Consider the following 25,175-nt stretch of genomic DNA (forward strand, 5'->3'; position numbering starts at 1 on the left):
GTGTGAGGTGGTATTTCGTTGTAATTTTTTTTTTTTTTTTTGTCCATGCTTGTGACATGTGGAAGTTTCTGAGCCAGCAGTGGAACCTGAGCTGCTGCAGTGACAACACCAGATTCTTAATCTACTGCACCATAGGAAACTCCCATATCTCGTTATACTTTTGACTTACATTTTCCTAATGACCAGTGATTTTGAGAATCTTTTCATGTGCTTATTAGCCATTTATATATCTTTGCTAGAGACATGTCTATTCAAGTCATTTGCCCATTTTTGGATGAAGCTGTTTGTTTTTTGTTGAGTTTCAGCATGCCTGTTTTTAACCTAACCACTTGCACTGTGTGTGGCATCACTCTGAGATAATTGGATTGATTTTTTGGATTCTCAGTTTACAGCTTACAATGTCAAATTGCATGGAGAAGACTGTGTTCGGTGTAAACTTGTTTAGGGAGCTAGTGAGATATCAAGGTGGAGATATGCTTAAAAAGCTCTGTATATGAGTCTGGATTCTAAAACGAAAGAGCAAGCGGTGGTGTTATTTTGGAAGAAGTTCCTCAACAGCTGATGTTGAACTTTTTTTTTTTGGCTTTTCTAGGGCCGGCCGCTTCTGCGGCATATGGAGGTTCCCAGGCTAGGGGTCTCATTGGAGCTGTAGCCCCCGGCCTATGCCAGAGCCACAGCAACACCAGATCCAAGCCACATCTGCGACCTACACCATAGCTCACGGCAACACCAGATCCTTAACCCACTGAGCGAGGCCAGAGATTGAACCTGCAACCTCATGGTTTCTAGTTGGATTCGTTAACCACCGAGCCACGACGGGAACTCCTGGTGTTGAACCTTTTAAAGGACTGTCTTGGCAGAGGCAGTAATGCCCACCAAATATTCAGTTGCTCCCTGCAGAGATGTATATGCAGTCATGACCAATGGGCTGTGGGAGGGGTAGTGTGTTTCTCTTCCAGGCCAAGGCAATACAAAATTGATGAAGGATTTTTCTCCCAAAGAGAGACTGAGGAGGCCATGTTTCCAGATGGTGGCTATAAAATGGGAGGGCCTTCCTTTGGCTTGAGTCCCTAAGTGTTGAGAGCCAAGCCTCTTGATGACTCATTCAGGCCATTTAACCTAAGTTTTGTTGTGTTCATCCACTGACCAACACTCCCTTTGGAGTTGTTGCAGTAGCAAAGCCTGTGTAGAATTTTCTCTCTTTTTGATGTCTCAGGGATGCCATTATAGGTGTACTGTTGGGCTGATCTGTCATTACCCATCAATAGCAAGGACAGTGGGGATTACTTAGCTAAGAAAGATTGTTTTGAGAAGATTAAGATGAGCTGGCTGGTAAAATGTATTGCCTAAAAAAGCATATAATGTGGATTCATGTAACTATAGTAACTAGGCATAAAATCAGAGACTAGAAATCAGTCAGGGAGTTCTTGTCGTGGCTCAGCAGAAATGAACCCAACTAGTATCCATGCAGATGCGGGTTTGATCCCTGGCCTCACTCAGTGGGTTAAGGATCCACTGTTGCTTTGAGCTGTGGTATAGGTCACAGACTTGGCTCAGATCCTGTGTCGCTGTAGCTGTGGTGTAGGCCAGCAGCTGCAGCTCCAATTCGACTCCTAGCCTGGGAATTTCCGTATGCTGCAGGTATGGCCCTAAAAAGAAAAAAAAGAAATTAACAGTCAAAGCTTGTTAACTTGATTTTGTTAAAATATCAATAGTATTATACCCACACCCCAATTTATACACTCTTATACTCAAGTTCCACAAAAGTTATACTCTGATAGTTCAAGTGCAATAAATCTCTTTATAGCTACTCATGATGTCAGGTAGTGATCTAGTTAATCTTTCTGAGAAATTAGAATAAAATGATATTTGGAGAATGAAAAAGCCTTAAGAATCACAGGTTCTTAGAGTTCCTGTGTGGTGCAGCGGGTTAAGGGTTAAGGATCCGGTGTAGTCACTGCAGTGGCTTGGGTCGTTTCTGTGGCATGGGTTCAATCCCTGGCCTGGAAACTTCTACATACCATAGGTGGGGCCAAAAAATTTTTTTCACAGATCCTTATGTCCCAGGTGAACTAGGAAACCAATTTTTCACTAATATTATAGGTCTTCATGAATAGCCCACTCATACCCCATGAAAATTCTCCTTGGTTTGGTTGGAGCACAGATCAAGAAGTGGGAACCATGCTTTCCCACTCCTCATAAAGTGTTCTTTACATTATTGAAATAGGTGCCAACATTTAGAAAGTTTTAAAAAATGGCCAGGCATGTCCCTTCCCTTCAAGCCTGTGCCAACCACAGGCTGCAACAAAAATAACAAAACTTAGGCTTCCCACATTACTCAGCCTACACCTGGCCCAATTTGCTGGTCACTGTACTTACCACTTCAGACATTTTGGTTGCAGTGGTTTTTTTTTCTCTATTATAATGCAAATATACCTGGGAGATTTAATCTTGTCAGTGATTTAGAATTTGCTTTCATTTAATGAATATCCACTCAGGTTGTTGATTCTGATAAGCTTACTAAAGCTCAAAGATACCATGTTTTGGATGAGTTAAAGGAGACGTTGTAGATGGAATGAATATACTCTGTGATTGGAAAGTCTTATGTAAAGGGAAAGTCTCCTGTTCCTTTCGTGTTAGCTTCTTCATCACTGCTAATTACTTTACCGATGCTTATTGAGATCCTAAGTGCTAGATTCTGAGGTTTAAAAATGAACAAAATACAGTCACCAAGAGCCCAACTCATTGGTAGGATTGGTAACCTAGCAAAGGAAGAAGCATTAAATGGGGACCTACTGTATGCACAGGGAACTCTGCCCAATATTCTGTGATAATTTATATGGTAAAAGAATCTGAAAAAGAATGGATGTGCATAAATATATAACTGAATCACTTTGTAATACAGCAGCAATTATCACAATATTGTAAATCAACTATACTTCAGTGAAACCTTTAAAAAATGAAAAAAAAAAAAAAGAAACACTGTAATGTTGCTACAACAAAGTGAGAATGGAGAGGGGAGAGAGATAGCTGACCTCTGCCTGGGAAAGTTGGAGGGGTTTTCACAGTGGAGGGCACTTTTGAGCTAGGTTTTGATTGAAAAGTAAGCATTCTCTGAAATTCCTTAAATAAAGTAGTTAAAGCTGCCTAGAGTATGAACAGTTTGAAGACCTTCATCAGTGATTTTCAGTGGGGTATAAAAGGTAGTCCTTACCTTGCATGGTGATGTGGGACCCTGAAAATGACCATGCAAGCTGAAACCGTGCAGAGCTCTTTTAGCAGTCAATGGGAAAATGGAAAGCTCTGCAACTTAAAAAAATTCTTTATCAAAACATTAAAAAAAACCTTTTACTCTCAGTCATAAATGTATAGGAAATTGAAAAAAATAGTAAAATTAATGTTTATTCAGAACACTTTAAATATTAGAAACATTGAGAATTAATGGGATTTCTTTCTTTCTAAAAAATTTGTCAAGTTGCAACAGCAGTGGCTTTCCTAGTGTTGTGTAACTTTACAGTTTGGAGAGAGCATCTTTTCTGTGCCTTGAATTGTCCTAATCATAAGTTTGGATCAAATCCCAATATTTTATCCTTTGTACTTTCAAAGTTGTGAAATATCTCCCAGAGGTTTTTTTTCTTTGATGTGAATTATTTTGCTAGATCACCTCCCTTGGGACATATTAATCTTCTTTGTGCCAACAGCTCTCATTCTTTATGTCGATACCTTTGTCTTCCCTAAAGTCCCCTGGATGTGTATTCAGAGTCACACAAACAGTGTCAACATTCCTTCTGTTAGCTATTGATTCTGCACTCAGTTGACATCTGACTCAAATTTCAATTCCAGCAGTATGATTTTTTTTTGTTTCTCTGCTGCACTTTCATCTTTGTTGGGCAATTTTCGCTTTTGGTTATCCATTTTCCTGTCACTTGGTTTTATCACTGGAAGACGGGAAGTCAGCACAATTCCTTGCTTTGCTGACTGTGCATGAACTGATTACAGATGTCCCATGAGTAAGCACAGGCAGACTCTGAAAGAAGCCATGTGATTGGTCACTGATCAAGAGGAGCATCTGTTATACATGGATTGATTTGTGTACTGAAGGGGCAGTGGAATTTCTATTTGATGAAACTGCTCATAATCACAATTAATATGCTTTGGTAACTGGAATGTAAACTTGTGTCGTTGAGGGATTGGTGGTGTTTAATTGAGCTGTGGTAACTAAAATCTGTGCATATCAAAAGTGTGCAAAAAAAAAAAAAAACAAAAACAACAAAAAACTGCAAAGCCAGGACAGTCTTTGTGAATATAAATATATATATTTTTTTCACTGCCCCGTGGCATATGGAATTCCCAGGCCAGGGATCAGATCCAAGCCGCAGATGTGACCTAAGCCACAGCTGCAGCAATGCCAGATCCTTAACCCACTGTGCCAGCCTAGGGATTGAACCTGCATCCCAACACTCCCAAGACGCTGCTTATCCTGTTGCACCACAGCAGGATCTCCTCTGTGGATATCTTGAGTGGATTTTACTGCCCTTTGTTGGACGTGCAGCATCTGTAGTACTGGCCACACAGTGTGGCCCTCTTTTGTGTCACCGTGACAACCACATGCTTTCCACATTTTCCATAGATGTGTGGAGTTGGGATATGTCCCTGGATTGAACTGTTCTTAGGTCATCTCTGGACCACTCTGTCATTAAATAATCAGAATGTCGAGGGACAGCCATTCTGCTGCCAGAAAGCATTTGAATGTTCATGGAAGGGTGCAGAGAACAAACCTCTCGGTGAGTACGTGTTACCTCTTGCATCTTTCATAACCAAGTGGGACAATTTGCCCTTGCCTGGGGAGTCACGTGACTTCTCATCTGGCTAGGCATTGCCACATGCTGATCTGCTGCTTCATCTCTTTGAATCCTGATTTCCTCATTTGTAAAAAAAAAAAAAAAAAAAAAGGTTTCACATGTCTGATTTACAAGAATACTGTGAGAACGTGGGGAATGTATGTGGATGTCAGGCATATATGAGCAGTTGTTCTGGTCATGATGAAAAACTGAATCATTGAGATACACTTCTTGGATTTAAAGTGAAATAGAACAGAGGCCTCTAATGTTTCAGCAAAATAAACATCCTCAGCTTTTAGACATCCCCTCGTGTGAGAAGTTCACTGCTTTCCCATCTCCACTTCGCAGTGTTTTGTAGTTGGCTCTTCTCTCGCTTAGCTCCCTTCATGGTGAAGTTCAGCAGATTGACTCATAGTCCGTTAGTACATGAAGTAACTTTCAACAGCCTCCTCCATGAAGATAGATCTTGTTTCTCTATTGTTAGAAGGAAAGTAGAGCACACATGAGTTTGAGCTGGCCTTTTGGCTAAGTAGGTTGCAGATGGCTCCCAGCTGGTAGCCATTTTGAATGATGAATTTTCAATAGTTTACAGTGTAAATGTTGAGCATTCTTTTCCTGGCCTAAGAATAAATATTTCAAGTAAAGTCAGTAAAAAGAGACTTGGGTTGGGTTGATCTGATATGCTGGTTACTTACCTGTGGATTTTTAACTTTACATCTAGATTGAAGAATTTGGTGAAATAAGCCTGTCAGTAGAATGTTGCTGGTTTGGCAAAGGTTTCCTTCAGCTGTAAGGTTTTATCCTATAATTGCTACAGACTTTCAGAATGTGTAGTATAGTGAACACTTGTAGGTATGTTCTCTTTCCACATGGTATGCTAATCTGGAATTTGTTGGAGATGGAAAAAAATCTCCTGTGACTTGAGCATGGAAGAATATAAATGGAAATTTGTTTTTTTAAATCGTGAATGAGACTACTTATAGAATTTGATGAGATTGTGTTTCTTTATTTCATTCTAATTTTGGCAGGTTATTTAAGAGAAGTGCAGTGATTTAAATGATTCCATGTAAATCTGTGATGAAATTTTTTCTTCCAGTCAGAAAACTTCTAGAAGCAACTTAAATGTCCATAGACAGAGGAATAGATAAAGAGTATGTGGTACATATATGCAATGGAATATTACTTAGCTGTAAAAAAGTAATAATGCAATTTGCAGCAACATCAAGGGACCTAGAGATTACCATACAAAGGGCAGTAAGTTAGAGAAAGGTAAATATCATATGATATTACTTATATGTGGAATCTTAAACAAGGACACATATAAACTTATTTACAAAACAGAAACAGGCCCAAAGACTTTGAAAATAAACTTATGGTTACCAAAAAGGGAAGGTAGAAGGGGGAGGGATAAATTAGGAGTTTGAGATTAACATGTACACACTACTATATATAAAATAGAGAATCAACAAGCACAGGGAACTTTACTCTGTATTGTGTAATAACCTATATGGGAAAAGAATCTGAAAAAGAATAGATATATGTGTATGTATAACTGAATCATTTTGCTGTACATCTGAAAGTAACACAACATTGTAAATCAACTATATATCAATAAAAAATAAAAATTTTAAAATTAAAGTAAAAAAATTCTGTATTGTAACTTATATAAACATTACCCTTCTCTCTCTCCCTTTCTTTCTGCAGAGACTAAAACCAAAATAAGATCATATTATTCCTCCGGGGTTAGTAGATGCAAACTATTGCATTTGGAATGGATAAGCAATGAGATCCTGCTGTATAGCACTGGGAGCTATATCTAGTCACTTGTAATGGGACATGATGGAGTGTAATGTGAGAAAAAGAATGTATATATGTATGTGTGATTGGGTCACTTTGCTGTACAGTATAAAATTGACAGAACACTGTAAACCAACTATAATGGAAAAAATAAAAATCATTTAAAAATGTGGATCTAAAAAAAAAGAATATATGATTCCATGTTTACTTAAGAACCTTTTAAATATAAAAAGCAGTGCTATTACTCTTTGATCAGATAAACTACTCCATGTTTATGAAAAGCAAATATGAATTAGAACATTAAGATGGCTCTTTAGCTTCCAAAACTATTATCTATCCATAGCATTCTGTCTTCATCATATTTTTCACCAGGAAGAAATAAACTTTAAAGATGAACAATAAAAGCAGGTATTCTTACATCACTAATCTTAATTTTAATTGCTTCATATATTTCAAATTGGTATTCTTAGGTCAGATTCTTTTGTTACTGTGAATATTTGCAGTTCATTGTATCTGAGATTGGTATAAGAATTGAGTTCCAGTTTAATGATTAATTTCCTGTAAGTAATGAGTATAGTAACTCTGACAACAGAAATTTATTTTTCAAATAATTTCCTTTTTAGATGGACCCCTCCAAAATCTCCTCTCTCCATATGTCATATAGAATTGCCGCCTATTATGAGAGAATAGCTAAAGAATCCTAGCAGGAATTGGTAGAATTGAGAAGAGAATCTTTCGATAGTGAAGATGTCCAGAAGTTGATACTGACCTATTTGAGATGGTATTCAGAATTATGAGTTAGAACAAGTCTTTAAAATATTCCAGGTGTCATTTAATGTTTATTGAAAATGATTCAACATCAGATGTTGGTTATTTGAGCCTTAAGTTTACAAAAGTGGAAGCCAGGACAGTAATGCAATTTAGGAAAAAAAGAAAACCCTAGCTGGAACTCACTTCAGGATTTTTTTCTCTGAGATAGAGGATAGGAATTTTCTTCTCAGAGGTTTTGTGGAAGCCAACTATGCTCACCACTATGCAGCCAATGCTACTACTTCTCAGAGGTTTTGTGGCTTTGCATACCTTGGCATTCCTAGCTTAACTGACATCAGGGTATTTATATAGTTTCACAAGGAAGCACTCGTCATTTTAGGTGTGTTTCTTAACTTTCAGTCCAAATTGCACACATCTGGGGGGCATCAACATATTAATTTTTGGAGAGGGGTTGGTCGGAGTTAGCCACTTAATTAAATTATTCCTTGAATGAATGCAGCTGAAGTTTTTGGACATCATCCTCATTTGCCATAAGAACTAGGGCATATCAGAGGTTTCTGAAAATTGATTTCTCTATGAAGTTTTGCAGGAATTACTTGGATTATGGAAATTGCATTGTCCTCTTGAAGAGGTGTCAGTGTTTTCATACATTACAAGATCCATAGAATGAATTGCTTCAGTGTTCCTAATTCCATGCTTAAAAAAATGTCTCTTTAATTCTCATGGTTCTCTATTAAATCTGTCAGAATTTTGTGAAGATGGTGAGCCACTGCCCACAGTTCCTTTGATAGTTGCTCCTGCTCATCTCCTTTCCCAATGTGCTGACCCTTTATATGCACTAGGAGCATGTTACATGCACAGCCCAGTCTCCTCAGTGACTTTTAATGTCTCCTATGTCTACACCCAAACTTTTGTTTTACTCAAGTACATGGCCTCTGAGAAGAGGAAAGTAAGCTGTTAGGTCAAGGTCATCTGGAAGTCCTAAGACATCTTTTTAAAAACAGGGAAAGTGGGATCAAGATGATGGAGGAGTAAGATATGGTGCTTACCTTCTCCTACAAACACATCAAAAAAAAAAAAAAAACCTCCATGTAGAACGATTTGCACAGAACATCTACTGAATGCTGACAGAAGACCTTAAACCTCGCAAAAGGGCAAGAAACCCACCATATAACTGGGTAGAACAAAAGGAAAAAAAAAAGAAGAGAAAAAAAGAGTCAGGATGGGACCAGCCCTCCTGAGAGGGAGCTGTGAAAGAGGAAAGGAACCTGCACCCTGGGAGGCCACTAGACCGACGGGGAGATCAGCCAAGACGGAGGGACCTCAAAACCTTGGAGAAAAGTGCAGCAGCTGGACTGGGCAGGGCAAAGCAGAGAGAGAGCTACACAGACCATTGGTAGCACCACCCCCAGACACCACAGCCTGAGACACTCAGGTGGGAGCTGGGTGCTGAGACTCAGGCTCTGGAGGTCAGTTCCGGGGAGAGGACTAGGGTTGGCTGTTGGGAGACAGCCTGGGGGGCTGGGGAGCAGTGCAACGTGGGCAGGGGAGTGGAGCATCACAGCCAAGGGAGTGTGGGAGGAGGTTTGGGCCCATAGGAGAAGCAAGGTGCCATTGTTGGGAGGGCGAGAGGAGGAGGGGCAGGACCACCATAGGAATATCTCTGTGCCCATGGGCTCTTGGGCTATGGGCAGTGGGGGCAAACTCCTGTAGCCATCTCTGGGTCCAGAGGTGGGTACCCACTGCCACTAGGAGTCTGTGAACAGGCACAGTGCACTGCCCCAGTCACTTCACGGATTGCTGCAGAGGAGAGTATTGCAACTGAGCACCACCCCTTGTTTCTCTCACCTGGAAATTCACACACCCTGCTGTTGCTGCTGCCAAAGACTCTGCCAACACCTCCCGGAGGGTCATTGCCACTTCTCAGGGCCCTGCAAACAGGAGCAGCCTGTGCCACCTCCCCACGGATCCTTGCTATTGTCAAGCACACAGCAACCAGACACTGGCTACCAGCCCTGCCCATCGCCTCCATCTCCCTGGAAACATGTGCAGCACTATCAAGGGGATGACAGACAGCCTGCACACACTGAAGAAGTAGTAAGCCCTCACAAAATATCCTTGTAATACTATGAAAAGTATTCTCACATATAAATAGCCCTCCATGTCTACAGTAGTTGGTTTACCTAAACTCACAGAATGAGAAAGATACAAGCAAAAGGAAGAAACTCAGAAGCCATTCTCAGTTAAAAGAACAAGAGAACTCACCTGAAGGAGCAAACAATGAAACAGACCTCTGCAGTCTAACAGTCACTAAGTTCAAAAATGAGATAGTGAAAATACTAAAGGAATTAAGGGTGAATATGGAGGAATTAAGAGCAGATATGAACAGTAATGCAGATTACTTTAGAAGGAACTAGAAAATATAAAGAAAAGCCAAGAAAAATTAGAAAATTCATTTGCAGAAATGCAAACTGAGTTAAAGGCACCGAAGAGCAGAATGAATAAATCAGAGGAATGAATTAGTTACTTGGAAGATAGAACAATGGAAATCACCCAATCAGGCAGGAGATAGAAAACCAAATAAAAAAAACAAAAGCAATATAAGAGATCTATGGGAATATAAAGTGGGCCAATCTATGCATAATAGGGATTCCTGAAGGAAAAGGAAAAGAAAAGGGGATTGAAAATATATTTGAAGAAATAATGGCCCAAAACTTTCCAAATATAAATGAAACAGGTATCAAGATACAGGAAGCACAGAGGGCCCACAAGGTGAACCCAAACAGGCCCACACCAAGACATTATAATACAAGTGGCAAAAGTTAGGATAAAGAGAGGATTCTGAAGGCAGCAAGAGAAAAACAAAGTGTTAATTATAAGGGGACTCCCCCCCCCCCCATAAGGCTATCAACTGAACGCTATAGGCCCAAAGAGAGTGACAAGATATTTGAAGTTCTAAAAGGGAAAAATTTGCAACCTGCAATACTCTACCCAGCAAGAATATCATTTAAAATAGAAGGGGAAATAATGAATTTCTCCAAAAAACAATAACTAAAAGAGTACAGCAGTATTAAACCCATTCTAGAAGAAATACCGAAAGGGCTCCTGTTATTTAAAAAAAGTAAGAAGAAGTAGTATGGAGGAAATCACATTGGAAAGTAATCAAATAAGCCAGTATACAGACCTAAAAAAAAAAAAAAAAGAAACCTATTGTAAAAGTGACAATGAACACAAGGAAACAGCAAAAGAACAAGCATGAAGATGTTAAAAAAGGACTTCGAAATCATTGAATGTGGAGAAGGAAAGAAAATCTAGACTCTTTTTTTTTTTTTTTTTTAACATGTGTTTGAGCCTATGGAACTATCAGGCTAAAGCAAGCAGATATAGGAAGGGGTTAATAAACTTGAAAAACTGGACAACCACAAATCAAAACCAAATAATACATTCACAAAAACTAAGGAGGACACAAGCATAAAATAAAAGGAAATCATCCAACCAAAAAACAAAGGAAAGAAAAACATAGAAGCAACTGAAAAACAAGGTTTAAAATGGCAATAAATACATGTTTATCAATAATTACCTTAAATGTCAATGGGCTGAATGCTGCTATCAAAAGACATAGAATGGTAGACTGGATAAAAAACAAGAGCCTACAATATGTTGCCTACAAGAGACTCACCTTAGGGCAAAGGACACATATAAATTGAAAGAGAGGGTATGGAAAAGACAGGAAATTGAGAGATGCAACACTCATATCAGACAAAAGAGACTTTAAAATGGAGGCCATATGGAGTTTCCATTGTGGTGCAGCGGAAACGAATCCGACTAGGAACCATGAGGTTGCGGGTTTGATCTCTGGCCTTGCTCAGTGGGTTAAGGATCCGGTGTTGCCACAAGCTGTGGTGTAGGTCGCAGATGCGGCTCAGATCTGGCATTGCTATGGCTCTGGTGGAGGCCAGTGGCAACAGCTCCTATGACCCCTAGCCTGGGAACTTCCATATGCTGCAGATGTGGCCTAAAAAGGACAAAAGACAAAAATAAATCAATAAATAAATAAATGGCAAGCTATAAAGAAAAAGGACTCTTTAATAATAAAAGGATCAATTCAAGAAGAGGATATTATACTTGTCAATATATATGCCCCTAATATAGGAGCACCCAAATACAACAAATAATAACATACATAAAAGGAGAAATTGATAGGAATACAATAGTAGTAGGAGACTTAAACACCACACTCACATCAATGGACATATCCTCTGGACAGAAAATCAATAAGGCAACAGAGATGCCTTATTGACACGATAGAAAATTTAGACTTAACTGATATTTTCAGGACATTACATCCAAAAAAAAAAAAATCTGAATTACATTCTTTTCAAGTGCACATGGAACATTCTCAAAGATTGACCACATACTTGAGCAAAAAACTAACCTCAACAAATTTAAGAGTATGGAAATTATTTCAGGTATCTTGTCTGACCACAATGCATGAAATTAGAAATCAACTACAGGAAAAGAAATGAGAAAAAACTCACTATGTGGAGACTAAACAACATGCTACTAAAAAAAATGTGTCAATGAGGAAATCAAAAGAGGAATTAAAAAATACCTCAAGACAAATGATAATGAAAACATAACCATTCAAAATCTGTGGGATGCTGCAAAGTAGTTCTTAGAAGAAAGGTCACAGCCATGCAGGCCTTCCTCAAAAAAGAAGAAAAATCTCAAGTCAACAATTTAACCTACCACCTAAAAGAATTAGAAAAAGAAGAACAGACAAAACCTAAAGTCAGCAGAAGGAAGGAAATCATAAAGATCATAGAAGAAATCAATAAAATAGAGATTCAAAAAACAATCGAAAAGATCAAGAAAACCAAGAGCTGGTTTTTGAAAGGGTAGGCAAAATTGAGAAACCTCTGGACAGACTCACCAAGAAGAGAAGAGAAAGAATTCAAAATAAGAAATTTAAAAGGAGAAATCTGGTAGTTCCGTCGTGGCTCAGCAGTTAACGAGCCTGACTAGTATCCATAAGGATGCAGGTTTGATCCCTGGCCTTGCTCATTGGGTTAAGGATTTGGTGTTGCCATGAGCTGTGTTGTACATTTCAGACATGGCTCGGATCCTGCACTGCTGCAGTTGTGCTGTAGGCCGGCATCTGTAGCTCCGATTTGACCCCTAGCTTGGGAACTTCCATATGCCATGGGTACAGCCCTAAAAAGCCAAAAAAAAAAAAAAAAAAATCTAAATGGATACTGCAGGGGAAAAAAAAAACCATAAGAGAATACTATGAACAATTATATGCCAACAAATTTGACAACTCAGAAGAAATGGACAACTTTCTGGAGGCATATAACCCACCAAAACTGAATGAAGAAGAAGTAGATAAGTTGAACAGACCCATCACTGGAAATGAAATTGAATATGTAAAAATAACACTCCCTACAAACAAAAGTCCAGGACCAGATGGCTTCACAGGCAAATTCTACCAATCATACAAAGAACTTATACCCATCCTTCTTAAACTTTTCCAAAAGGTTAAAGAAGGAATGATCCCAAAGACATTCTAAGAAGCCACCATCACCCTAATACCAAAATCAAAGACACGAACAAAAAATTATAGGCCAATATCCATGATGAATATAGACACAAAAATTCTCAGCAAAATTTTAGCCAACTGAATCCAATGACAATAAAAAATATTACACCCCATGACCAAGTGGAATTCATCCAAAGTTCACAAGGATGGTTCAATATAAGCAATTCAATGTCATATACTACATTAACAAAAGAAAAGTAAAAAACCACATGATCATCTCCTTAGATGCAGAAAAAGCATTTGACAAAATCTAACATTTATTCATGATAAAAACTCTTACCAAAGCGGATATAGAGAGAACATACCTTAACGTAATCAAAGCCATTTATGACAAACCCACAGCCAATATAATATTCAAAGGAGAAAAGCTAAAAGCCTCCCTGCTAAAATCTGGAACAAGACAAGGATGTGCACTCTCACCATTTTTATTCAACATAATATTGGAATTCCTAGCTACAGAAATCAGGCAAACAAAAGAAATAAATGTATCCAAATTGGAAGAGAAAATGTAAAATTGTCACTCTATGCAGATGACATGATACTATATATGGAAAACTCTAAGGACTCAACACAAAAACTGCTCAAACTGATCAATGATTCAGCAAAGTATCAGGATACAAGATTAACATTCAGAAATGGTTTGTATTTCTGTATACTAACAATGAAATATTAGAAAAGGAATATAAAAATGCAATAACTTTTAAAATAACACCTCAAAATTAAATACCTAGGAATAAACCTGATCAAAGAAGTGAAAGTCTTATACAGTGAGAACTATGAAACATTAATTAAGGAAATTGAAGAGGATTCAAAGAAATGGAAATATAGTCCATGCTCCTGGATTGGAAGAATTAATATCTTTAAAATGGCCATATTACCAAAAGCAACCTACAGGTTCATTGCAATCCCAATTAAATTACCCATGATATTTTTCATAGAACCAGAACAAACAATCCAAAAATTTATATGGAACCATGAAAGTCCCAGAGTTGCCAGGGCAATCCTGGGGAACAAAATTGAAGCTGGAGGCATAACTCTCCCAGATTCCAGGCAATATTACAAAGCTACAGTAATCAAGACAGTGAGGTACTGTTACACAAACAGACATACAGATGAATGGAAAAGAATAGAGAACCCAGAAATAAACCCAGATTAATTTATACCTATGGTAAATTAATCTTCGACAAAGAAGGCAAAAATATAAAATAGGAAAAAGTCTTTTCAGCAAGTGGTGGTGGGAAAACTGGTCACCTACATTTAAATCAACGAAACTGGAACGCACCCTTACACCATGCACAAAAATAAACTCAAAATGGCTTAAAGACTTAAACATAAGACAATACACCATCAAACTCCTAGAGGAGAACATAGGCAAACATTCTCTGACATCAACCTTACAAATGTTTTCTTAGGTCAGTATCCCAAAGCAATAGAAATAAAAACAAACCAATGGGACCTAATTGAACTGACAAGCTTTTGCACAGCAAAGAAAACCATTAATAAAACAAAAAGACAACCTACAGAATGGGAGAAAATAGTTTCAATGGATGCAACCGACAGGGCTTATAATCTCCAAAATATACAAACAACTCATACAACTCAACTGCAAAAAAAACACAACGCAATGGAAAAATTGTCAGAAGACCTTGATAGACATTTCTCCAAAGAATACATGTGGATGGCCAACAGGCACATGAAAAAATGGTCTACACCACTAATTATTACAGAAATGCAAATCAAAACTACAATGAGGTACCACCTCACACAGGTCAGAATGGCTATCATTAATAAGTATACAAAAACATGCTGGAGAGGCTGTGGAGAAAAAGGAACCCTCCTGCACTGTTGGTGGGAATGTAAATTGGTGCAACCAGTATGGAAAACTGTATGGAGGTACCTCAGAAAACTAAATATAGAACTCCAGTATGATCCAGCAATCCCTCTCCTGGGCGTATATCCAGACAAAAGTTTCATTGAAAAAGATACATGCACCCCTATGTTTATTGTAGCACTATTCACAATAGCCAGCCTAAATGTCCATTGACAGATGAACGGATTAAGAAGATGTGGTACAATACACAGTGGAATACTACTCAGCCATAAAAAAGAACAAAATAATGTCATTTGCAGCAACATGGATGGAACTAGAGATTCTCATACTAAGTGAACTAAGAAAAAGACAAATATCATGTGATATCACTTATATGAGACTCCAAAATATGGCACAGATGAACGTATCTACAAAACAGAAACAGACTCATAGAGAACAGTTTTGTGGTTGCCAAGGGAGGGGGTGGGAGAGGGATGGATTTGGAGTTTGATGTTAGTAGATGCAAACCATTACATTTAGAATGGATAAACTATGAGGTCCTAGTGTTACAGCACAGGGAACTGTATCTAGTCACTTATGATAGAACATGATAGAAGATAATATGAAGAAAATAATGTACATGTATGTATAACTGGGTCCCTTTGCTGTACAGCAGAAATTGACAGAACATTGTTAATAAACTCTAATAAAAAAAAAAAACACATGGAACTTGCGTGTAAGCTTTCTAGCTCTTTTGACCTCTAGGAGAAATCCTAGCTTTATCTCTGATCTCCATTCATTGGCCACTATATTAAGGCAGAGCCATCCAGATTATGAATTTAAAAATCTTTAAAATGTTTAATGTGGGATTTGATGTCTATAGAACAGGATTCAAAATAAGTAGTGTGTTCTCTGAGGTTTGGTTTTTTGAAGGTGGAAATGGGCTATAATAAGATTACAGAAAAACCTAGCTGGAAATCACTTTAGTGGGTTTTTTGTTGTTTTGTTTTTTTAAGATGTAAGATGGTCATTTTCTTCTCAGAGGTTTTGTGGCTCCTTTGATTTTGGCCACAGCTTCCTGAACTCACCTTTTCCATTTCCCCTCTCTACTAGTTTTGATGACCATGTAGGGCATCTTTTTAAGCATAACATGCTAGATACAGAGCCTCTGATTTGCCTAGTGCCCTAATTTCTGCCTCTGAACTCCCTGACCTCCACCTTTACCCTGCTTCTACCAGGGGACATGCTTGCCAGCTCCCTGTTCCAGTAATACAGCTCCACTCCTAGGGTTCCTGGACCCTTCTGGCTCCTTCTGAGCCTGTTCTCCTGCTCTGGTCCCACTTGGGTAACTGGCTGAGGTCAAACCAATGCACAGTGTGCGATGTCTGAGCTGTAGGAACTGCCTTGGGGGTCACTGGAGAGGATTGTTTGAAAAGCTTCATTGATAACTTCCTCTGGGGAATTTGACTGCCTTCAAGTGCAGTAAGTATGGCCCCTTTCTGTTGGTTGTTACCCCACCGGTTCACAGAGTGTATCTGTACCAAGTAATAGTGGAGCACAGGTCCTGGCTGTGGTGGGGTGTGGCGTCTTCAGGTCTCCACTGCGTAAGTGCACGCACAGTGCCTTGAGAGGGTGGAGAAGATGTGAGACATTCCTCACCCTGGATGCATGAAGTGGTCCTTGGAGCACCTCGCTGCTCTAAATCACCCTCAGGCACTCTGGGGTACCTGCCCTCCCCCCTTCTGGAACTCTCTAGACACATACACCTGTTCTGCCCTGGTCACTTTTCCCCCTCTTTCCCCAGCTAGCTGACACTTTTCTTCTCTTTCCATAGGCATTGCCTTGAGATAACTTTCTTGACCAAGAACCACTGGATTGGGATCCCCTCAATCCACTCTTATTGCCCTGTCCCCTCTGAAGCTTGGTACCCAGTGCCTTATGGTGGCTTCTCTTATCTTCTCCTTTTTGGACCATGAGCCCCTGGAGGGAAGCACTGTCTTGTCTGCTGTTGTATCCCTGGTGTCTAGGACAGCATCTGGCCAGCAGTCATTAGGGTAGAGTGAGCATAGCAAGGGTATCACCTGGCATTCGATGTGTGCCGTGCTCTGTGCTTTGGGCTTTTCCACATATTTTCTTAGTAAAGTGCAACAACACTGAGTAATTAATTGTATAGAGGAAAAGAGTGATGCTGATGAAAGTAAATTGCCCAATCTCATAGCTAGACAGGAGCAGAGCTGGTCTTGGATTCTTGAGCCACCTGCCTTTAATGACTAGATTAAGTACAATGATGAGCAAATCAAGGTGCTTGAGAAGGCATCCAGTGCTGTGTGTGGGGATTGCAGCCTAGTGAGTGACCTTGGCTGGCCACCTTCAGCGGATTTGTTTTTTTTTTTTTTCTAGTCCTGTGGAGAAAATAAGCTATAGGCACCAAATTTGTTTTCTCTGATGAGTGTGACATTTATTGTGGTTCAAAGAACCTGTAGATGGAGTTCCTGTCATGGCTCAGTGGTTAACGAATCCGACTAGGAACCATGAGGTTGCGGGTTCGATCCCTGGCCTCACTCAGTGGGTTAAGGATCTGGCGTTGCCATGAGCTGTGGTGTAGGTTGCAGATGCGGCTCGGATCCTGCATTGCTGTGGCTGAGGCCGGCGGCTACACCTCAGATTAGACCCCTAGCCTGGGAACCTCCATGTGCTGCGGGAGCAGCCCTAGAAAAGGCAAAAAGACAAAAAAAAAAGGCAAAAAAACCCAAAAACGTGTATATGTCAGCAATCCTGTGGTACACAAGCTAGAACCCTGGTTTTAGAATTAGATATACTAAGCTTAGAATATCATCTCTTCCCTTCAAAGACAGTGTTGAGGTGGGTAGGTTGAGTGTAAGGTTTTGGAGTCCCACCACTTCATTACACAGTAGACACTGGACTAGTGTGAGGTTTAGAGGGAGTGTGTGTAAAGAGGGCATTTCATTATGATATTTTCTCTGGCATGTTACCTTCCGTCATGGAGTATCTATTGGTGTTTAATAAAAAGAGATGAGCATATGGAAGGTGATTTCTGGGAAGCTCTGCAAATAATTAAGATTTCAGAAAGTTATATCTTCCAATGACTTTTGACAAAGAAGCATCTTTATTAAATATTGAAATTATGGCACCTGATGTAATTTACTGGTTTAAGTGGCCCAACTATTTAATTCAGAAAACGTATATGGATTATTTTTTTTCCTGCTTCCCCACTGACAGCATTATGTAAGATCTGTTTTTTTTTTCCCCATTTTATCTCTTAAGGTACCTTAGCCAACCTAGAGGGAAATTCTGAATCTAATTTTAGTCACTTTGAAGATACATGTATGGGAATCGGAACCAATAAGTGATAAAATGTGACCAGTGAGAAATCCATCCTGATTGGGCCTTCCTGACTGTCTAGTGACTGATGAATTCATTTATAAATTTGCTTTTACTTGGCTTTCAGGATTTGAGTGATTTTGAAGGCTATATTTTGGGGGAACCCTTTACTTACCTTTGCCCAGCCCTGGCCCGACCTTTCACAACACGGCTTGCAAGCTGGCTCTGTGCCCCCACCCAGCACATTGTCAAGCAGTGGCCTTTTCTGTCTGTGTCCGTGACTTGACTCTAAGCTTGTGAACAACAGGAATGACTTCTTATTGTTCTGGGTCCTGGCACTTGAGGCACTGAAGTAGTAGGCTCTTGATGAATATTTGTAGGTTGTTCAAACCAGTCAGTGTGCACAAATCCCAAGGCATGTTTTCAAACGCACATACACACATATTTAAAAGATAGAGCGCCTCTGTTCAGTATAGTCTGCTGGTCAAAAGAATGGTTTTTGTCATCATTCGGGTTTTTATCCCTACTCTGCTGCTTCCCAGGTGTTTGAAGAATAAAGAAATCTCCTTCCTAGGGGTGTTCTGAAGATTCATTTACCCAAAGAGATCTTTACTCACTGTGTGCAGAGTAGGGAGCTTTTATTTTGCAGAGACAAACTGTAAACAATTAAGCACAGAAAATAGAATTTCAGATAGTGATAAGGGTTAGGAGGAAAACAAACAGTGAGGTGGTTGGGTTGGTGCGAGAGTGCAGGGCAAGCGGGGGAAGTGGCAGCTGGGGACGTGATGATGAACACAAAGCCCTAAAGGAGAGTCCGCTGGGCGTGTCCTTAGGGAGACCAGTGTGGCTGCAGCTGAGGAAACTGAGGAGAATAATAATTATTTTATTGTGAAATACAGATTTAGAGTCCACTCAGAAATTTAACAGAGAAGACGACAAAACACATGAACAAGGACAACATTGATGGGAGAAGAAGAGGCAGGGGCCAGATCCATAGAGTTGGGGCAACAAGCTTGCCCACGTTCAGGACCAGGCCAGGAACGTGACTTGGTGAAGACAATTTTGACTTCACTTCTGCGTTTCAGTTTTTAATAGAGACATGGGTGTAGGGAAATACTTCTCTATGAAAAACGGCAGTGCAAACACTGTGATAAATGGTGAGTGAGTAATACAAACATGGTGCTGATGATGGCAACAGGCTCTCGGTCTCCTTGTGGGAGACCCAGTGGGAGTGGGGTGGGCAGCCAAGAGTCTTCTGACCCCAATTAAAGGGGGTGTCTGGTCCTCGGTGCCAGCCAAGTGTTGCCACGTAGGAATGTGGGCTCCAGTTGCTAAATCTGCCGCGTTTTCCAGACAAACAAAAATCTGAATGTCTAAGTGAAATTGCCAGATTCAAAAAGGTTGGCTCACATTTAAAAAGACCTTATAATGAGGACCCAGCATTGTTGCAGCTGTGGTGTAGGTCGCAACTGCGGCTCAGATCTGATACCTGGCCCGGGAACTCCATATGCCACGGGGTGGCCAAAAAAGAAAAAAAAAAAGACTTTATGATGGATGGACAAAAAGCATCTGTGGGCTGCCAGTCTGAAACATCCTGCCACAAGCCCTTTTCTGCTGTGCTAATGGGGATTAAGTGGAGTATGATGCATGTTAACATTTAACCATTTAACCTCGTGCCCAGTACATAGCCGGTGTGTAGGGGGAAAGCATACTTTTTATTAATTTCCCTGTTAATGTTTTTCATTGCCTTCACCATTAATTTGTTTAGTTAACTCTAAATCCACATTAAAAAATAGACATTGTCCTACTCTGGTGATTAATAAGTGGTAGTTGCTGCTGTTTGCTGACTAATTTATTCAGTTCTTTGCATTATTCACTTGGTAGGTGAATTTTATATTCATCGTACAAAAGTAGACTTTAATCTAGGCTAATTTATGTGGTAAAAGTGGACAAGAAGAAAGGATGAGCATTGTTTGGTTCCTCATTCTCTCACTTATTGTTGACCTCCTCTGGTCTGCAGACATTGTCACTTGTTCTTGTGCTTTGGCACATTTAGGTCTCAAGTCCTTCTGGCCAGTGTTAGCTGCCTAAAAGTGGGAAAGAACTGTGACAAAAATGCCATTTCAGACCAGGCAAAAGATGATGGGAAATGCGGCCTTACGCCGTGATGTCCTGTCTGGAGGCTTTTCGTCAGTTTTAATGAAATACAAATGTGCCCAATGCAAGTTATTTTGTTTTCCCAGAAAAAAAAATTTTCATTTAGTAAGGCCTAACCCACGTAGTTTTGTATTACAAGGATCGTGTTTGGTGTGTTGCAATGCATTGGCAGTTGTCTTGGGGAATTTTATTCAGTGCAAGCATCTCTGATGGTTTGGCATCCAGTTGGGTTAATTACTTGTTCATGTACTTTTTGGTCTTGTCTCTATGTTAAAATTCTGGGCCATCATAGAGAGGAACGCTGGGAGTATCAAAATATATGTGCATATTTCTAATAGATTAAAAAGCTTATAAGAATGCATATTTTTCCCCCAAGGTTTTTTTTTTTTTTTTTTTTTGGTGCACTGTTTTAAAAGGAGGACTTTATTGCATCAACATGAGTCAAAGCCTGAAAAATGTTTTTTTGGTTTTTTTTGGGGGGGGGAATCTTTTCTGTAAATACAAGTTCTTAATTGAATCAATGTTTTCCTCTTAATTTTTGCTGCAGATCATGGAGGAAACAAATACGCAGATTGCTTGGCCATCAAAACTGAAGATTGGAGCCAAATCCAAGAAAGGTAAATCATGAGAGTTGGAGAAATTGGTGGTTTTGATAATGGAGACTGTGGAATTCCTGCAAGTTTGCCAGAGAGAAAAATCAACCTTTATCCTTATCCTGTTTGTCCCCAGATATTTATTAAATAGCAATATTTGGGGAGGATTATCATAATGAAAAATAGTATGCAACCTTTTATTCAACAAGAGTAATATATTTTTTCTTCCAGTTTTGTTGGGTTAGAATTGACATACAGCACTGTACAAGTTTAAGCTGTACAGCATACATGATTTGACTTACATATGTTATGAAAATATTATCACTAGTGAACATCCATCATCTCCTATAGAAACAAAGTTAATGAGAAAAAAATTTTCCTTGTCATGAGAACTCTTAGGATTTTCTAACAACTTTCGTATATAGCATACAGCAGTGTTGATTATATTTATCACGTTGTACTTTACATCCCTCATACTCGTTTAACTTAAAACTGAACATTTGATCACCTTCATCCAGTTTCCCCATCCCTCACCACCTCATCTGGTAACTACAAATCTGATCTGTTTTTCTATGAGTGAGTTTGTTTGTTTTTGAAGTACGGTTGACCTACAACACTATGTCAGTTCCTGTTAAACAACATATTCAGTATTTTTATACCTTTCAAAAATGTCACCATGGTCAGTCTACTTGTTCTTCACCATACAATGTATTCCATAGTTACTGACTATATTCCCCACACTGTACATTTCATTCCCTTGACTCATTGATTTTGCAACTGATCTCCTTCACCTTTTCTTTACTCCCCTCATATCCCTCCCCTCTGGCAACCCCCTGCTTGTTTTTTTTTTGTTTGTTTTGTTTTTAATTACTCAATGAATTTTATTACATTTATAGCTATACAATGAGCATCACAACCCAATTTTATAGCATTTCCATCCCAAACCTCCAGCGCATCCCCTATCCCCCAACCTGTCTCATTTGGAAACCATGAGGTTTTCAAAGTCTGTGAGTCAGAACCAGTTCTGCAGTGAAGTTCATTATGCCTTTTTAAAAGATTCCACATGTAAGTGAAAGCATTTGATGTTGTTGTCTTGCTGTCTGACTTCACTTAGCATGATAATTTCTAGGTCCATCCATGTTGCTGCACATGCTGTTATTTCTTTCCTTTTAATGGCTTAGTAATATTCCATTGTGTATATGTACCACATCTTCTTGATTCGCTCCTCTGTTGATGGACATTTAGGTTGTTTCCATGTCTTGGCTATTGTATATAGTGCTGCAATGAACATTGGGGTCCATGTATCTTCTCGAGTCATGGTTTTCTCTGGATAGATGCCCAGGAGTGGGATTGCTGGATCAAATGGGAGTTCTATGTTTAGTTTTCTGAGGAATCCCCATACTGTTTTCCACAGTGGTTGCACCAATTTACAATCCCACCAACAGTGTAATAGGATTCCTTTTTCTCCACATCCTCTCCAGCATTTGTTGTTTGTACTTTTTTGATGATGGTCATTCTGGCCGGTGCAGGGTGGTACCTCATAGTAGTTTTGATTTGCATTTCTCTAATAATGAGTGATGTTGAACATCTTTTCATGTGTTTTTTGGCCATCTGTATGTCTTCTTTGGAGAACTGTCTGTTTAGATCTTCTGCCCATTTTTTAATGGGGTCATTGGTTTGTTTTTTTGGTATGGAGCTGCAGAAGGTGTTTATAAATTTTGGAGATTAATCCTTTGTTAGTTGATTCATTTGCAAAGATTTTCTCCCATTCTGTGGGTCGTCTTTTCGTTTTGTTTAGGGTTTCCTTTGCTGTGAAGAAACTTTTAAGTTTAATTAAGTCCCATTTGTTTATTTTTGGTTTTATCGTCATCATTCTAAGAGGTGGATCTGAGAAGATATTGCTATGGTTTATGTTGGAGCATGTCTGGCCTAAGTTTTCCTCTAAGAGTTTTATAATATCTGGTCTTCTATCTAGGTCTTTAATCCATTTTGAGTTTATTTTTGTGTATGGTGTTAGGGAGTGTTCTAATTTCATTCTTTTCCATGTGGCTGTCCAGTTTCCCCAGCACCACTTATTGAACAAGCTGTCCTTTCTCCATTATATATTCTTGCCTCCTTTGTCATAGATAAGTTGGCTGTAGGTGCATGGGTTGAATTCTGGGCTTTCTATCCTGTTCCACTGATCTCTATTTCTGTCTTTGTGCCAGTACCATACAGTTTTGATGACTGATTCTTTGTAGTATAGTTTGAAGTTAGGGAGCGTGATTCCCCCAGCTCTATTTTTCTTTTTCAGGATGTCTTTGGCTATTCTGTGTCTTTTGTGCTTCCAAACAAACTTTAAAATATTTTGTTTGAGATCTGTGAAAAGTGTCCTTGGTAATTTGATAGGGACTGCATTGAATCTGTAGATTGCCTTGGGTAGTGTAGTCATTTTGATAATATTGACTCTTCCAATCCAAGAGCATGGTATGTCTTTCCATCTGTTTGTGTCATTTTTGATTTCTTTCATCAGCATCTCATAGTTTTCAGAGCACAGGTCTTTTGTCTCTTTAGGTAGGTTTACTCCTAGGTATTTTATTCTTTTGGATGTGATGGCAAACGGGATCATTCCCCTAATTTCTCTTTCTGATTTTTGTTGTTAATATATAGAAATGCCATTGATTTCTGTGTATTAGTTTTGTATCCTGCGACTTTTCCTATTTCATTGATGAGCTCTAACAGTTTTGTGGTAGAGTCTTTAGGATTCTCTAGGTGTAGTATCATGTCATCTGCAAATAGTGATAGTTTTACTTCTTCCTTTCCAATTTGGATTCCTTTTATTTCTTTTTCTTCTCTGATTGCTGTGTCTAGGACTTCCAAAACTATGTTGAATAATAGTGGTAAGAGCAGACATCCTTGGCTTGTTCCTGATCTCAGCAGGAATTCTATCATCTTTTCACCATTAAGAATGATGTTCGTTGTGGGTTTGTCATATATGGCCTTTATTATGTTGAAGTAGATTACTTCTGTGCCCACTTTCTGAAGGGTTTTTATCAGAAATGGGTGTTGGATTTTGTCAAAAGCTTTTTCTACATCTATTGAGAGGATCATAGGGTTTTTATTCTTCTGTTTGTTAATGTGGTGTATCACACTGACAGATTTGCAGATATTGAAGAATTCTTGCATCCCTGGGATAAATCCCACTTGATCATGATGTACAATGCTTTTAATGTATTGTTGTATGTGGTTTGCTAGTATTTTGTTGAGGATTTTTGCATCAATGTTCATCAGTGAAATTGGCCTGTAGTTTTCTTTTTTTGTGGTATCTTTGTCTGGTTTTGGTACCAGGGTGATGGTGGTCTCATAGAATGAGTTTGGGAGTATCCCTTCCTCTGCAATTTTTTGGGATAGTTTCAGAAGGATAGGTGTTAGCTCTTCTCTAAATGTTTGATGGAATTTGCCTGTGAAGCTGTCTGGTCCTGGACTTTTATTTGTTGGAAGTTTTGTTTGTTTGTTTGTTTTTGTTTTTGTTTTTTTGGTTTTTTTTTGTCCTTTTAGGGTCAAACCAGTGGCATATGGAGGTTCGCAGGCTAGGGCTTGAATCAGGGCTACAGCTGCCAGCCTATGCCAGAGCCACAGCAATGCCAGATCCAAGCTGTGTCTGCGACCTGCACCACAGCTCTTGGCAACCTGAATCCTTCACCCATTGAGCGAGGCAAGGTATCAAACCAGCAACCTCATGGTTTCCAGTTGGGTTGTTTTCCACTGCTTGTCTGTTCTTCTCTCTCTAGCTGCTTTAGATGTAAAGTTAGGTTGTTTATTTGAGCTTTTTCTTGTCTCCTGAGGTAAGATTGTATTGCCATAAACTTGCCTCTTAGAACTGCTGTTTCTGTCTCCCATAGGTTTATAGTAATATTTTAAGTATTTTGTTATAATATAAATGCTATTATAGAAGATATCATGGCAACTTATGATTTCAAAGGTGACCATTCATTTGATGGCCATGAGTCATGGTAACTCTACATGTAATAATGAGTTTTCAACACATAAACTCCCACTGTTACACTTTAGTCTTCTCATTTATGTACCAGATTTAATAGCTTATTATTCCCCCAATATAATATGAATTTAGATTTCCTTTCTTGACTGCTTCTTCTCTTCTTCATCTGTCACACAGTGAAGAACCCACTAGATTTCTCTTTTGGGCTGAGCATTTTCCTTGCCTGGGCTTTCCTCTGCTTTAACCTAGAGGACATTCACTAATGCATGGATGGTTAGCCCTTAGT

The 25,175-nt window shown here is 39.1% G+C and overlaps 1 protein-coding gene across 3 annotated transcripts in view; it reads left to right on the forward strand.

Annotated features, from left to right (window-relative positions):
- BICC1 (BicC family RNA binding protein 1) overlaps nt 1–25,175 on the forward strand; it is a 331,704-nt gene that overhangs the window by 177,172 nt on the left and 129,357 nt on the right. For all 3 annotated transcript variants that reach the window (XM_047760273.1, XM_047760276.1, XM_047760274.1), the window contains exon 3: nt 20,865–20,934. In XM_047760273.1, coding sequence (XP_047616229.1) covers nt 20,865–20,934 — 70 coding nt within the window. The remainder of the gene's footprint in view (nt 1–20,864; nt 20,935–25,175) is intronic.

This window comes from Phacochoerus africanus, chromosome 15 (genome assembly GCF_016906955.1).
Source record: "Phacochoerus africanus isolate WHEZ1 chromosome 15, ROS_Pafr_v1, whole genome shotgun sequence".
NCBI lineage: Eukaryota > Metazoa > Chordata > Mammalia > Artiodactyla > Suidae > Phacochoerus > Phacochoerus africanus.